Below are 17649 nucleotides of genomic sequence, written 5' to 3'. Positions count from 1 at the left end.
CCTCATTTAGCAGGAAAAGCCGCCACTCTTCGTACAGATGAGTCAATGCTTCGGTGGACCCCGCTGGGATAGATCGTGGTCGGGACTGTCCATAGCGGAAGTGTGAGGAATCTCCTTCGGTCTTCCTTGGTGGTTAGAGACTCGCGTGGCGGGAGAGCAGTTTGGCCGCACTCAAGATGGCGGCGTGAGCGTCCCAGGCGTCTCCGGGAGGCTCTTCCTAGGCGGGCGAGGAGCGCGCGCGTGCGCACGTGCTACGCCCGGAGCTGCCTATCCATGGCTTCCTCCAACAACCCCTGGGAGCCCATGCAGCCCACGGCGGCGGGACTGATGTTGGCGCGGGCTCTCTCCGCGGGAGTGGTGTCTCAGGTGGGGCGGCTGGTTCTTTCCTTGCAAATAAGAATCGCCTCCGAGGCGGTGTGGATCTCCCAAACAAGTGCCAAGCTTTAAGAAAGGAGTCTGGGCGCCAGAATGAAAGAAGCCCAGATTACTCATTCTCATGATTTGTAGGTGCTGCAGCTGGTTTTTTGGGGGTCTAATTTGTGCCGGGCGGAAAAAGAAGGCCTTAATGAAACCTTTTCGTCGAAAGAGCGCTAAATCCTACAACGCGACTAAGACGACGTGCGAACCAGTAAAACAAAGCTTTATTCGTACTGTTTGAAGCCGTGCAGACGCACAGATGTCCTTACATTTACGGTGAGATAACATTGATCCAGGACATACAAAAACCTAGGGTTGAACTAAATGTGACGCAAAAAAAGTGCACTGATTGGAACAAAATGCGATTTGAATCTTCCTCTACCCTAGACACTGTATTTATTATGTAAATACTTCGGGATATGTACGTCCACTGTGATTTTCCACTGAATTTCATAGAGCGCGCTTATGATTTGAAAAGCTACTTTGAAAAAAACCCGGACATGTTTGTAAGTAACCCTTGTGTCAGATCTGGTGCCATAGTCAATTAACTAGGAATTAATTTCTGAAAGGAGCAGACTATTTTCCTCTGTCTAAGGTTCCTAGATGTCTGGCAAAAGGAAGACATGTCATTTCGTTTGTTCTCAGTTTTTCATCCAGCACGAATTGCCTTAAAATCTGGCTTTTTGAGTGTTTATAATTTTATTATTTTGGACTATTTTCACAGTAGTTTGCTTTTTTCTTTCCTCATCTGTTGACAGACTCAATGGTCTAGATCAGTGATAGCGAACCTTTTAGAGACCGAGTGCCCAAACTGCAACCCAAAACCCACTTATGCATCGTTGGGTGTCGGGTGGGTGTGGCCCATTGGGTAGGCGTGGCTGCGATGGTAACTGGGTGGGACTAAAAAGTTCAATCAATCAAATCCAACTTTGCAAGATCTTTTTTTCCCATGAGAAGTTGAAATTGACTGATTGAACCTTTTTTTTTTTTTTGGCACACGGCGGCGGTGCCCACAGAGAGGGCTCTGACTGCTGCCTCTGGCACCCGTGCCATAGGTTTGCCACCACTGGTCTAGATTAGAATGATTTACATTACTTAATGTATTTCCTGATTCCAGCAATCGACTTCAATCCAGCCCATTCAAATTTAAGATTAATGTAATTTGTAAGTCACATGGGTTCTCGTAGATTTCTATCATGACATTTGAAAATAAAGATTGTTGGAAAAATATTGCAGTTTAAAAAAATGATGCTGGAAGAAGTAATGTTATATATATGTAGGCCTAAGTACATTTTTGCAGTTTTTGCTGTAATTTTTATCACCCATTCCAAGAAACATAAAAAGTTAGTATGTCCTATTTCTCTCCCCCCCCCCCAATTTGTCCCTTTTGCCAATTGTCCATTTTGTAAACCTATTTGTCCAACTTTCTGTTCTTTTATCATACAAGCTGTCTGTGTTTATTTGCTCCACTTGGAGAGTGGACACACTATATAAAGTGCACACTTAAGATTTCTTATTCATTCAATAATGTTGCACCACCCTAATACATCATATTTTAAAAGATAAGTGATATACAAAACATATTTTTCATAAATATTTGAATTGCATTCTGCCCCTCATTAGTAACCACTTCTATTTTAATAGAATCCTTTGATTGTTGTTAGAATAACCTACTCTTCATAATAGACCCATATTTTGGTCAAATTACCTTTGCGTGTTATTGCATAAGCTTGATATTCTGAGGTATATGAAGAATTTTAGATTTTTAAGATTGATTACTAAACCAAAAAATGATACAAGAGTAATTTTCAACAGTAGATTTTACTTTTGGAACACAAAGCAACATAAAGAATAAAACACTTAAAAAGATATAGGTATGTATTCTGTGTGTCGGTCTCTCCTAGTAAGTGATAGTTTAATCAGTTTATAAATTTTTAATTGTTTCAGAATTAATTGATCTTTATTTACAAGTAAATATTCCAAACTTCATGGTGTTTGAGTTGGTTTGTCTTTTTCTTTTCTTCTGCAGGGGACCCTAGATATATGTAGAAAACCATCTGCTTGTTTTACTTATTTCTCAGAAGCAGAACAAATTGCTGATCTCCAAGCTGAAGTCAGCCGGGTAAATAATATTTTAGTACTAGAACAAGACTTATTTTAATAAAAATGATGTGAAGTGTGAACATTTGTTCCATTAGTCACAATACCTTCTGTTCCAGAAGAGAAATCAGTTTAAACTGGATCATGGAGAAAGCTAGGGAGTTCCAGAAAAACATCTACTTCTGCTTCATTGACTATGCTAAAGCCTTTGATTGTGTGGGTCACAACAAATTGTGGCAAGTTCTTAAAGAGATAGGAGTACTAGACCATCTTATTTGTCTCTTGAGAAACCTATATGCGGGTCTAGAAGCAACAGTGAGAACTGGACACGGAACCACTGATTGGCTCAAAATTGGGAAAGGAGTCCGGCAAGGCTGTATACTGTCGCCCTGCCTATTTAACTTATATGCAGAGCACATCATGAGAAAGGGCTAGATCAGTGGTTCTCAACCTTTTTAATGCCGTGACCCCAACCGGTCATAAGTCGAGGACTAAACCGGTCGTAAGTTGAGGACTAAACTGGTCGTAAGTCGAGGACTAAACCGGTCGTAAGTCGAGGACTACCCAACCGGTCGTAAGTCGAGGACTTTCCCTGCCCGGGAGCGCTGCACATGCGCGGTTCCGCCCCCTGCGCCGGCCGAGGCGTAGCTGGCAAGCGGCAGAGACGGAGCAGGCCGACCACCAGCTGGCCCAGCCCAAGGGAGGTAAGGCACCCGCCGGAAAAGGGGAAAAATGGCGGACAAAAAAATGGCGGACAGCCTTGCTTGGCGACCCCCGTGAAATGGTCGATCGACCCCAAATGGGGTCCCGACCCACAGGTTGAGAACCACTGGGCTAGATGAATCAAAAGTTGGAATTAAGATTGCCGAGAGAAATATCAACAACCTAAGATATGCAGATGATACCACTCTAAGGGCAGAAAGTGAAGAGGAACTAAAGAGCCTCTTGATGCGGGTGAAGAAGGAGAGTGCAAAAGTTGGCTTGAAACTCAACATTAAGAAAACCAAGATCACTGCATCCGGCCCTCTCAATTCCTGGCAAATAGATGGGGAAGAAATGGAGGTAATGACAGATTTTATCTTCCTGGGCTCCAGGATCACCACAGATGGGGACTGCAGCCAAGAAATTAAAAGATGGTTGCTCCTGGGGAGGAAAGCTATGGCAAATCTAGACAGCATACTAAAAAGCAGAGACATCACCCTGCCAACAAAAGTATGTATAGTCAAGGCCATGGTTTTCCCAGTTGCAATGTATGGCTGTGAAAGTTGGATCATAAGAAAGGCTGAGCGCCAAAGAATTGAGGCCTTTGAACTATGGTGCTGGAGAAGACTCCTGCGAGTCCCCTGGACTGCAAGGCGATCAAACCAGTCAGTCCTAGAGGAGATCAACCCTGACTGCTCTTTAGAAGACCAGATCCTGAAGTTGAAACTCAAGTACTTTGGCCACCTAATGAGAAGGAAGGACTCACTGGAGAAGAGCATAATGCTGGGAAAGATTGAGGGCAATAGAAGAAGGGGATGACAGAGAATGAGGTGGCTGGATGGAGTCACTGAAGCAGTAGGCGTGAGCTTAAATGGACTCCAGAAGATGATAGAGGACAGGAAGGCCTGGAGGAATGTTGTCCATGGGGTCGCGATGGGTCGGACACGACTTCGCAACTAATAACAACAACAAATATTATAATACCTGTGATGTTTTCAGAGAAAAAAAAGTGTATATTATAGGTCTATAGCAGAGGTCCCCAATCTTTTGGGCACCAGGGACCGGTTCCATGGAGAGAGGTTTTTCCACGGACCGGAGGGGGTGTAGTTTTGTGTGCTGCCTGCATCCCGCAGATGGGGCTTTGCTTGTTTATGCAGACCGGTTGCTGGCATGCCATGGCCCGGTACTGGTCCATGGACCGGGGGATGGGGACCCCTGGTCTATAGTGTTTTTTTCCTTTTTTGTATACTAGTCCTTGCTTAGTGACAATTTAAAGTTAAGACAGATCCCCCCCTTTCCCCAAAGCTACTTATGACCCATTCTGGAATTCCAATGACTGCAATACATATCCATGGTCACCTGACCAAATTTCGGGCACTTGGAAACCAGCTCACTTTTATGTCTGGTTGCTGCATTCTGCAGTCACTTGACCATGGTTATGATGGTTTTTGCTGGTTTCCAGTCTTTTTGGCTGGTTTCCAGTCTTTTTGGCCATTGAACTCTAAAGAAGAGGTATATAGTAAAGTAAACCATATGCAAAAATAAAAAATAGATATATTTAAACATTTGCATTTCAGTATATCAAATACTTTTGTAAAAATAATGGAGCATCATTTTAGCAGAATTCATGTAACTTTAAATACTTTAAATAACTGCACAGAAATTTTAAAGGCACTGTTTCAATGTTACAGATTAATTTGGAGACTGAAGCCCTGCAAATGGAAAAAGATACAGCAGACATTACTCATCCATTTTATCTTAGTAAGTATTGTTAAGATTGCTATTTAACCTTTGAGGAAGGTAGTTAAGGAATTGGATGTAATATAAGACTTTGGGTTAATTTTGTATGTTCATACAATTGGAAAATTCTTTTTGTATTATTTGTTTTATAGTTTTGTTGTCAGTATTCTCAGAAGTGGCTTGCAAGTAATTAGGACTAAGAGAAAGTCACTGGCCCAAAGTCATCCAGCTGTTGTCTGTACCCCAGGAAGGAGGTCATACAGTCACTTATACCCTAGGAATCTTTAGATTGGACTACTGCAACATGTTTTACAAGCATCTGGAAGGCCATCTGGAAGTTTACGTGGTGGCACAATGTGGTGGCACAGTCAGTTAGCAATACCTGTTTTTCGGCATATGTGACATCGCAATTCCACAGGCTGCATTGGCCACCAGTATATTTCAAAGTGTAATTCACAGTGTTGGCAGTCATCGTTAAAGCCCTTTGTGACTTGGGACTGAGTTACTTATGGGGTCATCTCTCTCTGATTATTTCTACCCATCCTATTTGATCATGTATAAGGGCATGCTCTGAGTCTCATCCACCAAGGGATATGTTTTTATCATTTTTCATATTAGCTATTCAGTCATATATTTGTAATGGCACTCATATAAATCTATTAAATATATAAATCCACAGTCTCCTGGCTTCAAATTGTGCCTTATCCATTAGATCAAACTGGTCTGCCAGGGTGCTTAAAAATGCAGCATTATCTGCTCGAGTGGGAAGAGAGAGATTGTTACCTTTAGAAGCCTTGTGGATGCTGTAAGCCTCTTTGGCAATATTGTTTTGAAGAACAGCATACATTAAAATAATAATACAGGATATGGGATTAAAATACACTCCTTTATACCATGAGGATCAATTTGTGAGGATATCACTAATCGGTTGCAAAGAGTTGCAAAGGAGAAAAAAAGGACACTTCCATTATATGAGAAAAAGTCCTTTTACGAAGTTGAATATAATTCCAGTGTGTTCTGTCATACTTGCTGTAAGAATTTTGGGATGGTATTCAGAAATTGAACTATCAATCCAGAGTAACATTGGAATGTACTAATTACATTGTTCAGCAGTTGCCAGGCAAGCCTAGTACTTCCTGAACTATTATATAAATCCTTTTCCCCTTCTTTTCTCTCTCTCTCTCTATTACTTGCTTTTTAATTAATCCAGGTGTCTCTTGACAATGTGCCAGAATTCATATTGGGAAGACTATGATCTAATGTAGTTTTTTTTCCTCCAAATGTTCTGTAATCGTGATGTACATTAATGCACCAGCCAGTTTTACTTTGACATTTTCTTTTTCATAGCTCAGAAGTGCCAGGCTTTGCAAGCAATGAACAGGCACCTGGATGCAGTGCTAAAGAGCAAAAGAGCTCTGAGGCAAAGGCTGGTTAAACCACTGTGTCGAGAAAGTCTGCCTATAGAAGCTGCCTTCCATAGGTATCAATTGTCCTAATTTTGTATGTTTACTTAGTATTTATTATTGGTGAAATCTGTGAGAGTCCAGTAGAGTTTGGGGCTGATAAAAGTGGACAGAAATACACTAGTATGCACAACTGCTTTTGCTTCTTTCAACATCCATTCACTCCTCCGAACTGACTGCATTGACTGCACTGGATCCACTATTTTTCAACCCACCCTTGCATTCTTAACATTTCTGCCAAACACGTTTCCCTGTAAAGTTTGTATTCATTCTTGCTACCTTTCCCTTTGTACAGGCGAAGAATAATAATAATAATAATAATAATAATAATAATAATAATAATAATAATAATAATAATAATAATGTACAGTGACAATCTGCTGGTATTTGTAAAACACACATTTTTATCTTAGCTCCTGAATGAGAAGAACCCAAAGGCTTATTTTTAACATCAGAAGACAGCTTCTGTCAGCTACGTTTTACGGTTGTGCTGGATATATTTTATCAATTTCTCATTTAATCAAATACATAGTATGAAAATATAGTCCGCGAGCACATCAAAGGGATCACTGGAGTGCATCATGTCTTGATATTTATTGTGCTGTTTTTTTCATGGCACACCTTATATGGTTGGTATTCATTTTTACAGCTCTAAATAGTCTGGGCACATTACTTTAAACAACAGGTGTCAAACTCGATTGCATCATGTGACCTATCGTGACTTTTTGCCTTTGCGGAGCCGGGGTGGGCGTGGCCTGTGTGTGACACATCCAGTCCGTGGGCCGCCAGTTTGACACCCCTGCTTTAAACCATTACTGAGCCTATATCAACCCTCTTCTGTTTTGAGATCTGCCTTAGAGGCCCAACTCTCTGGCCCATCCCTGTTGAAGGTATTAATGGCTAAGCTTTGGGAGAGGATCTTTCCTTGAGAAGTTTGACAATCTTCTCTGTACATTTGAAAGGGGTATGTGAATACTTAGTTATTCACATTTTTACTTATTTATAGAAGCATTTGGTCCCTTTTTAAATAGTTTTAACTTAGATTTTGCTATTTAGAATTATTTTAAGCTTTTATATTAATACCCTGGTATGATTCTTCAGAGACTTTTGTTGGAAAAATAGAAACAAAAACATTTTTAAAAATTTTTCTCCTAGGGTTTTAGACATACTGATTTTTTTGGCAAAAAATAGGGTGTTCAGTCTTGACTGGGGTATATTTCAGATTTAACAATGTTTATTGTCTTTATATAGAAAGTTGGTATAATGTTTAAATCCATGTTTAAATAGGGGAGAATTTAGAAATAAAATCCAAAGATTCTTAAAACTTCTCAAACTACGGAATATGGAATAATGCATCTTTGCTTGTACTTTAGAGATGTGGTACAATTGCTGGCACTGGCAGTAGCTTTTATTGAAAAATTAGAATCCCACTTTCTTACTGTAAGAAGAATCCCTCAAATACCTGAAAACATTAGAAATATGGTAAGTAGCAAATATTTTAACATTTCACTAATACTCTTTCTTTTCCCTTAAGGACAATTTACAAGTTCAGCTTTTTGGATAGTACTAAGAACATCTTTATTTCTTAATCTCGAAATATAGTACCAGTCTACTACATGATAGATTTGTAACCTGAAAAAACATAAGGGAAATGCTTTGGGGGAAATGCAAATTGCTACAGTACTTCATTTCATACTATACTTCCTCCTGAAATGAAAAGATATTATTTTTTACTACTTTTCTTATTCTCAAACAGTGTATGGCATAAACTAGCATATATTAATAAAATTACAGTAGCTTTGAGCTTTTTTTAGCTTTCAAGATGTTGAAATCTTACCAAATACTATTGAAATATTTATTTTCATATTATATTACAGAGTAGTGCATTAGCAAAGATGGACTTATTGGTAACAGAGATCGAAGAACTGGCAGAACAAATCTTGGAGTGGAGAGAGAAACAAAAAGGAATCTTTGAAAATACACAACTGATTGCTGGATTAGATTGTTCTTTCAAAAGCATACGATAATACATTTATTTTTCTCTTTTCCTATTCCAAAGCTAACAATTTTTTAATAAAATACACATGCATTTTATTCTTGTTTTCAGATGTATAACTATTTGCATCATGATTCTGAAATGAATATTTATATATGGAACTAGTGTTGTATGGAAACTGGTGACAGATATTAAATTACTGAGAATTTCTCTTAAGTGCCTGAGGAATGTTTTAAGGAAAGGTTGTAATAACACTGTCTTAAATAACATCTCTTTTTAGTGTTATTTAGTGTTATTTTTAGCAAGCAAATAAACCAAATTTAAAAAGCTAACTTTGGCTTCATTGCTTATTTGATCCAGATGTCTGTCAATAACAGTTCAAAGTGTGAGCTTTTAAGTGAAAATGTCAACTTGCTACCTTGCATCCTCCTTCCTTTCTGCTCATATTGTGTTGGTGATGTATATTAAGAATTATGTTGTTTATTATAAAATCTGCAACAGCCACTATTTGAGATTTTTAGAAACCAGCATTTGCAACATATTTGGTTTTCGGAAACTAAAAATATGAGCTGTCTAGGGTTCGGATAATACAAAAAGTCACAATGCTTAAAGAGTTCTATGCAGCTGGTGCTAGAGCACTCATCACCGCTGTAACTGAGTCCATCCACCTTGCTGCTGGTCATTCTCTTCTCTTTTTTTCACCTTTATAGCCTTCTCCAAAGAGCTAGATCTTTGCATAATGTGTCCAAATTTTCAACCTAGTCATTTGTGCCTCAAGTGAGAACTCTGGGTTTCTTTGATGAGCCATTTGTTTGCTTTCTTGGGTATTTTCAAGAGTTTTCATTTTTATACTACTTAAGAAAATACTGCTCTAGTAAATGTAAGCAGCGAAACCTGAGAATANTTAAACACGGCCCGCCTTTTTCTTCCGGAATTACTTTGGAAAAGCAGCTTTCTCGCGATTTAGGATGTTGCGCTGATTCTGCTGCACGCTTGGTCATTTTGTTTCGAAATAAGCATGACAAACTTCGGCACGTCTGCGTGTCTACAGGAATGTAAATGCCACTCTATTGTAACTAGGTCCTGTATGTTTTTGGATCCCACGAAATAAATGTGACGCAAAAAAAGTGTACTGATTGGAACAAAATGCGATTTGAATCTTCCTCTACCCTAGACACTGTATTTATTGTGTAAATACTTCGGGATATGTACGCCCACTGTGATTTATGTGGGAATTTCCACTGATTTTCATAGAGCGTGCTTATGATTTGAAAAGCTACTTTGAAAAAAAAAACCGGACATGTTTGTAAGTAACCCTTGTGTCAGATCTGGTGCCATAGTCAATTAACTAGGAATTAATTTCTGAAAGGAGCAGACTATTTCCCTCTGTCTAAGGATCCTAGATGTCTGGCAAAAGGAAGACATGTCATTTCGTTTGTTCTCACGTTTTTGCATCCAGCACGAATTGCCTTAAAATCTGGCTTTTTGAGTGTTTATAATTTTATTATTTTGGACTATTTTCACAGTAGTATATTGTAAATTGTTTGCTTTTTTCTTTCCTCATCTGTTGACAGACTCAATGATCTAGATTAGAATGATTTACATTACTTAATTTATTTCCTGATTCCAGCAATCGACTTCAATCCAGCCCATTCAAATTTAAGATTAATGTAATTTGTAAGTCACATGGGTTCTCATAGATTTGTATCATGACATTTGAAAATAAAGATTGTTGGAAAAATATTGCAGTTGAAAAAAATGATGCTGGAAGAAGTAATGTTATATATATGTAGGCCTAAGTACATTTTTGCAGTTTTTGCTGTAATTTTTATCACCCATTCCAAGAAACGTAAAAAGTCCTATTTCTCTCCCCCCCAATTTGTCCCTTTTGCCAATTGTCCATTTTGTAAACCTATTTGTCCAACTTTCTGTTCTTTTATCATACAAGCTGTCTGTGTTTATTTGCTCCACTTGGAGAGTGGACACACTATATAAAGTGCACACCTAAGTTTTCTTATTCATTCAATAATGTTGCACCACCCTAATACATCATTTTTCAAAAGATAAGCAATATATAAAACATGTTTTTCATAAATATGTGAATTGCATTCTGCCCCTCATTAGTAATCACTTCTATTTTAATAGAATCCTTTGATTGTTGTTAGAATAACCTACTCTTCATAATAGACCCATATTTTGGTCAAATTACCTTTGCGTGTTATTGCATAAACTTGATATTCTGAGGTATATAAAGAATTTTAGATTTTTAAGATTGATTACTAAACCAGAAAATGATACAAGAGTAATTTTCAACCGTAGATTTTACTTTTGGAACACAAAGCAACATAAAGAATAAAACACTTAAAAAGATATAGGTATGTATTCTGTGTGTCGGTCTCTCCTAGTAAGTGATAGTTTAATCAGTTTATACATTTTTAATTGTTTCAGAATTAATTGATCTTTATTTACAAGTAAATATTCCAAACTTCATGGTGTTTGAGTTGGTTTGTCTTTTTCTTTTCTTCTGCAGGGGACCCTAGATATATGTAGAAAACCATCTGCTTGTTTTACTTATTTCTCAGAAGCAGAACAAATTGCTGATCTCCAAGCTGAAGTCAGCCGGGTAAATAATATTTTAGTACTAGAACAAGACTTATTTTAATAAAAATGATGTGAAGTGTGAACATTTGTTCCATTAGTCACAATACCTTCTGTTCCAGAAAAGAAATCAGTTTAAAACTTCTTTAATATAACATACGCTGGATCATGGAGAAAGCTAGGGAGTTCCAGAAAAACATCTACTTCTGCTTCATTGACTATTCTAAAGACTTTGATTGTGTGGATCACAACAAATTGTGGCAAGTTCTTAAAGAGATGGGAGTACCAAACCATCTAATTTGTCTCTTGATAAACCTATATGCGGGTCTAGAAGCAACAGTGAGAACTAGACACGGAACCACTGATTGGTTCAAAATTGGGAAAGGAGTCCGGCAAGGCTGTATACTGTCGCCCTGCCTATTTAACTTACATGCAGAGCACATCATGAGAAAGTAGGGCTAGATGAATCAAAAGTTGGAATTAAGATTGCCAGGAGAAATATCAACAACCTAAGATATGCAGATGATACCACTCTAAGGGCAGAAAGTGAAGAGGAACTAAAGAGCCTCTTGATGCGGGTGAAGAAGGGGAGTGCAAAAGTTGGCTTGAAACTAAACATTAAGAAAACCAAGATCATGGCATCCGGCCCTCTCAATTCCTGGCAAATAGATGGGGAAGAAATGGAGGTAATGACAGATTTTATCTTCCTGGGCTCCAGGATCACCACAGCTGGGGACTGCAGCCAAGAAATTAAAAGACGCTCCTAGGGAGGAAAGCTATGGCAAATCTAGACAGCATACTAAAAAGCAGAGACATCACCCTGCCAACAAAAGTTCGTATAGTCAAGGCCATGGTTTTCCCAGTTGCAATGTATGGCTGTGAAAGTTGGACCATAAGAAAGGCTGAGCGCCAAAGAATTGAGGCCTTTGAACTATGGTGCTGGAGAAGACTCCTGCGAGTGCCCTGGACTGCAAGGCGATCAAACCGGTCAGTCCTAGAGGAGATCAACCCTGACTGCTCCTTAGAAGGTCAGATCCTGAAGTTGAAACTCAAATACTTTGGCCACCTAACGAGAAGGAAGGACTCACTGGAGAAGAGCCTAATGCTGGGAAAGATTGAGGGCAATAGAAGAAGGGGACGACAGAATGAGGTGGCTGGATGGAGTCACTGAAGCAGTAGGCGTGAGCTTAAATGGACTCCAGAAGATGATAGAGGACAGGAAGGCATGGAGGAATGTTGTCCATGGGGTCGCGATGGGTCGGACACGACTTCGCAACTAACAACAACAGCAAATATTATAATACCTGTGATGTTTTCAGAGAGAAAAAAAGTGTATATTATAGGTCTATAGCAGAGGTCTCCAATCTTTTGGGCATCAGGGACCGGTTCCATGGAGAGAGGTTTTTCTGTAGACTGGAGGTGTGTGTGTGTGCTGCCTGCATCCCGCAGATGGGGCTTTGCTTGTTTATGCAGACCGGTTGCTGGCATGCCACGGCCCAGTACTGGTCCATGGACCGGGGGTTGGGGACCCCTGGTCTATAGTGTTTTTTTCCTTTTTTGTATACTAGTCCTTGCTTAGTGACAATTTAAAGTTAAGACAGATCCCCCCCTCTCCCCAAAGCTACTTATGACCCATTCTGGAATTCCAATGACTGCAATACATATCCATGGTCATGGTCACCTGACCAAATTTCGGGCATTTGGAAACTAGCTCACTTTTATGGCTGGTTGCTGCATTCTGCAGTCACTTGACCATGGTTATGATGGTTTTTGCTGGTTTCCAGTCTTTTTGGCTGGTTTCCAGTCTTTTTGGCCAGTGAACTCTAAAGAAGAGGTATATAGTAAAGTAAACCATATGCAAAAATAAAAAAATAGATATATTTAAACATTTGCATTTCAGTATATCAAACACTTTTGTAAAAATAATGGAGCATCATTTTAGCAGAATTCATGTAACTTTAAATACTTTAAATAACTGCACAGAAATTTTAAAGGTACTGTTTTAATGTTACAGATTAATTTGGAGACTGAAGCCCTGCAAATGGAAAAAGATACAGCAGATATTACTCATCCATTTTATCTTAGTAAGTATTGTTAAGGTTGCTATTTAACCTTTGAGGAAGGTAGTTAAGGAATTGGACGTAATATAAGACTTTGGGTTAATTTTGTATGTTCATACAATTGGAAAATTCTTTTTGTATTATTTGTTTTGTTGTCAGTATTCTCAGAAGTGGCTTGCAAGTAATTAGGACTAAGAGAAAGTCACTGGCCCAAAGTCATCCAGCTGTTGTCTGTACCCCAGGAAGGGGGTCACACAGTCACTTATACCCTAGGAATCTTTAGATTGGACTACTGCAACATGTTTTACAAGCATCTGGAAGGCCATCTGGAAGTTTACATGGTGGCACAATGTGGCACAGTCAGTTAGCAATACCTGTTTTTCGGCATATGTGACATCGCAGTTCCACAGGCTGCATTGGCCACCAGTATATTTCAAAGTGTAATTCACAGTGTTGGCAGTCATCGTTAAAGCCCTTTGTGATTTGGGACTGAGTTACTTATGGGGTCATCTCTCTCTGATTATTTCTACCCATCCTATTTGATCATATATAAGGGCATGCTCTGAGTCCCATCCACCAAGGGATATGTTTTTATCATTTTTCATATTAGCCATTCAGTCATATATTTGTAATGGCACTCATATAAATCCATTAAATATATAAATCCACAGTCTCCTGGCTTCAAATTGTGCCTTATCCATTAGATCAAACTGGTCTGCCAGGGTGCTTAAAAAATGCAGCATTATCTGCTCGAGTGGGAAGAGAGAGATTGTTACCTTTAGAAGCCTTGTGGATGCTGTAAGCCTCTTTGGCAATATTGTTTTGAAGAACAGCATACATTAAAATAATTACACAGGATATGGGATTGAAATACACTCCTTTATACCATGAGGATCAATTTGTGAGGATATCACCAATCGGTTGCAAAGAGTTGCAAAGGAGAAAAAGGACACTCCCATTATATGAGAAAAAGTCCTTTTACGAAGTTGAATATAATTCCAGTGTGTTCTGTCATACTTGCTGTAAGAATTTTGGGATGGTATTCAGAAATTGAACTATCAATCCAGAGTAACATTGGAATGTACTAATTAGATTGTTCAGCAGTTGCCTGGCAAGCCTAGTACTTCCTGAACTATTATATAAATCCTTTCCCCCCTCTTTTCTCTCTCTCTCTTATTACTTGCGTTTTAATTAATCCAGGTGTCTCCTGACAATGTGCCAGAATTCATATTGGGAAGACTATGATCTAATGTAGTTTTTTTTCCTCCAAATGTTCTGCAATCGTGATGTACATTAATGCACCAGCCAGTTTTACTTTGACATTTTCTTTTTCATAGCTCAGAAGTGCCAGGCTTTGCAAGCGATGAACAGGCACCTGGATGCAGTGCTAAAGAGCAAAAGAGCTCTGAGGCAAAGGCTGGTTAAACCACTGTGTCGAGAAAGTCTGCCTATAGAAGCTGCCTTCCATAGGTATCAATTGTCCTAATTTTGTATGTTTACTTAGTATTTATTATTGGTGAAATCTGTGAGAGTCCAGTAGAGTTTGGGGCTGATAAAAGTGGACAGAAATACACTAGTATGCACAACTGCTTTTGCTTCTTTCAACATCCATTCACTCCTCCGAATTGACTGCATTGACTGCATTGGATCCACTATTTTTCAACCTACCCTTGCATTCTTAACATTTCTGCCAAACACGTTTCCCTGTAAAGTTTGTATTCATTCTTGCTACCTTTCCTTTTGTACAGGCGAATAATAATAATAATAATAATAATAATAATAATAATAATAATAATAATAATGTACAGTGACAATGTGCTGGTATTTGTAAAACACACATTTTTATCTTAGCTCCTGAATGAGAAGAACCCAAAGACTTATTTTTAACATCAGAAGACAGCTTCTGTCAGCTACGTTTTACGGTTGTGCTGGATATATTTTATCAATTTCTCATTTAATCAAAATACATAGTATGAAAATATAGTCCACGAGCACATCAAAGGGATCACTGGAGTGCATCATATCTTGATATTTCTTGTGCTGTTTGTTTCATGGCACACCTTATATGGTTGGTATTCATTTTTACAGCTCTAAATAGTCTGGGCACATTACTTTAAACAACAGGTGTCAAACTTGATTGCATCATGTGACCTATCACGACGGTTTTTTGCCTTTGCGGAGCCGGGGTGGGCGTGGCCTGTGTGTGACGCATCCAGTCCATGGGCCGCCAGTTTGACACCCCTGCTTTAAACCATTACTGAGCCTATATCAACCCTCTTCTGTTTTGAGATCTACCTTAGAGGCCCAACTCTCTGGCCCATCCCTGTTGAAGGTGTTAATGGCTAAGCTTTGGGAGAGGATCTTTCCTTGAGAAGTTTGACAATCTTCTCTGTACATTTGAAAGGGGTATGTGAATACTTAGTTATTCACATTTTTACTTATTTATAGAAGCATTTGGTCTCTTTTTAAATAGTTTTATCTTAGATTTTGCTATTTAGAATTATTTTAAGCTTTTATATTAATACCCTGGTATGATTCTTCAGAGACTTTTGTTGGAAAAATAGAAAGAAAAACATTTTTTAAAATTTTTCTCCTAGGGTTTTAGACATATTGATTTTTTTGGCAAAAAATAGGGTGTTCAGTCTTGACTGGGGTATATTTCAGGTTTAACAATGTTTATTGTCTTTATATAGAAAGTTGGTATAATGTTTAAATCCATGTTTAAATAGGGGAGAATTAGGGTTGCCAGGTCTGCTTCCAAAAAATAGCGGACAAGCGGGGGGGGGGGTTTAAGTAGTAAAAAAAGTAGACTGTACAGCTTTAGATTACGTACCATTTCATCATAAAGCTTTTGAATAAAAAAAATGTCCACTATTTTGTGAAAAAAAATAGTGAACATAATGTGAAAAAAGTGGACTGTCCACTCAAATAGTGGACACCTGGCAACCCTAGGGAGAATTTAGAAATAAAATCCAAAGATTCTTAAAACTTCTCAAACTACGGAATATGGAATAATGCATCTTTGCTTGTACTTTAGAGATGTGGTACAATTGCTGGCACTGGCAGTAGCTTTTATTGAAAAATTAGAATCCCACTTTCTTACTGTAAGAAGAATCCCTCAAATACCTGAAAACATTAGAAATATGGTAAGTAGCAAATATTTTAACATTTCACTAATACTCTTTCTTTTCCCTTAAGGATAATTTACAAGTTCAGCTTTTTGGATAGTACTAAGAACATATTTATTTCTTAATCTTGAAATATAGTACCAGTCTACTACATGACAGATTTGTAACCTGAAAAAACATAAGGGAAATGCTTTGGGGGAAATGCAAATTGCTACAGTACTTCATTTCATACTATACTTCCTCCTGAAATGAAAAGATATTATTTTTTACTACTTTTCTTATTCTCAAACAGTGTGTATGGCATAAACTAGCATATATTAATAAAATTACAGTAGCTTTGAGCTTTTTTTAGCTTTCAAGATGTTGAAATCTTACCAAATACTATTGAAATATTTATTTTCATATTATATTACAGAGTAGTGCATTAGCAAAGATGGACTTATTGGTAACAGAGATCGAAGAACTGGCAGAACAAATCTTGGAGTGGAGAGAGAAACAAAAAGGAATCTTTGAAAATACACAACTGATTGCTGGATTAGATTGTTCTTTCAAAAGCATACGATAATACATTTATTTTTCTCTTTTCCTATTCCAAGGCTAACAATTTTTTAATAAAATACACATGCATTTTATTTTTGTTTTCAGATGTATAACTATTTGCATCATGATTCTGAAATGAATATTTATATATGGAAATAGTGTTGTATGGAAACTGGTGACAGATATTAAATTACTGAGAATTTCTCTTAAGTGCCTGAGGGATGTTTTAAGGAAAGGTTGTAATAACACTGTCTTAAATAACATCTCTTTTAGGTATATATGTGTTATTTTTAGCAAGCAAATAAACCAAATTTAAAAAGCTAACTTTGGCTTCATTGCTTATTTGATCCAGATGTCTGTCAATAACAGTTCAAAGTGTGAGCTTTTAAGTGAAAATGTCAACTTGCTACCTTGCATCCTCCTTCCTTTCTGCTCATATTGTGTTGGTGATGTATATTAAGAATTATGTTGTTTATTATAAAATTTGCAACAAGCCACTATTTGAGATTTTTAGAAACCAGCATTTGCAACATATTTGGTTTTCGGAAACTAAAAATATGAGCTGCCTAGGGTTCAGATAATACAAAAAGTCACAATGCTTAAAGAGTTCTATGCAGCTGGTGCTAGGACACTCATCACCGCTGTAACTGAGTCCATCCACCTTGCTGCTGGTCATTCTCTTCTCTTTTTTTCACCTTTCCCAGCATTATAGCCTTCTCCAAAGAGCTAGATCTTTGCATAATGTGTCCAAATTTTCAACCTAGTCATTTGTGCCTCAAGTGAGAACTCTGGGTTTCTTTGATGAGCCATTTGTTTGCTTTCTTGGGTATTTTCAAGAGTTTTCATTTTTATACTACTTAAGAAAATACTGCTCTAGTAAATGTAAGCAGCGAAACCTGAGAATA

General features: G+C 38.0%; 2 protein-coding genes across 2 annotated transcripts; both read left to right on the top strand.

Moving 5' to 3' along the window:
• Nucleotides 1-83: 83 nt before the first annotated feature.
• HAUS2 (HAUS augmin like complex subunit 2) lies at nucleotides 84-8738 on the top strand. The gene is made up of 6 exons (XM_015825074.1): nucleotides 84-366; nucleotides 2447-2539; nucleotides 4911-4980; nucleotides 6307-6439; nucleotides 7796-7904; nucleotides 8300-8738. Exons 1-6 carry the CDS (start codon nucleotides 274-276, stop codon nucleotides 8447-8449), a joined length of 648 nt encoding a protein of 215 aa, XP_015680560.1. The 5' UTR covers nucleotides 84-273; the 3' UTR covers nucleotides 8450-8738.
• Nucleotides 8739-9436: 698 nt separating this feature from the next.
• On the top strand, nucleotides 9437-17049 carry LOC107295748 (HAUS augmin-like complex subunit 2). The gene is made up of 6 exons (XM_015825070.1): nucleotides 9437-9473; nucleotides 10920-11041; nucleotides 13031-13100; nucleotides 14414-14546; nucleotides 16114-16222; nucleotides 16620-17049. Exons 1-6 carry the CDS (start codon nucleotides 9437-9439, stop codon nucleotides 16767-16769), a joined length of 621 nt encoding a protein of 206 aa, XP_015680556.1. The 3' UTR covers nucleotides 16770-17049.
• The last annotated feature ends 600 nt before the right edge of the window (nucleotides 17050-17649 follow it).

The sequence above is a fragment of the Protobothrops mucrosquamatus genome, unplaced genomic scaffold, assembly GCF_001527695.2.
Source record: "Protobothrops mucrosquamatus isolate PMUCROS unplaced genomic scaffold, P.Mucros_1.0 scaffold2474, whole genome shotgun sequence".
NCBI lineage: Eukaryota > Metazoa > Chordata > Lepidosauria > Squamata > Viperidae > Protobothrops > Protobothrops mucrosquamatus.
The sequence above is the reverse complement of the archived record's forward strand: the minus strand, read 5'-3'. Positions and strand labels throughout refer to the sequence as shown.

Bases quoted from the DNA above. Each gene is read 5' to 3' on its own strand.
- HAUS2 (XM_015825074.1), top strand. From the start codon at position 274: ATGGCTTCCTCCAACAACCCCTGGGAGCCCATGCAGCCCACGGCGGCG. The intron at 367-2,446 runs GTGGGGCGGCTG...TTTCTTCTGCAG, and splicing joins CCGCGGGAGTGGTGTCTCAG to GGGACCCTAGATATATGTAG. The intron at 4,981-6,306 runs GTAAGTATTGTT...TCTTTTTCATAG, and splicing joins TACTCATCCATTTTATCTTA to CTCAGAAGTGCCAGGCTTTG.
- LOC107295748 (XM_015825070.1), top strand. From the start codon at position 9,437: ATGACAAACTTCGGCACGTCTGCGTGTCTACAGGAAT. The intron at 13,101-14,413 runs GTAAGTATTGTT...TCTTTTTCATAG, and splicing joins TACTCATCCATTTTATCTTA to CTCAGAAGTGCCAGGCTTTG. The intron at 14,547-16,113 runs GTATCAATTGTC...CTTGTACTTTAG, and splicing joins ATAGAAGCTGCCTTCCATAG to AGATGTGGTACAATTGCTGG.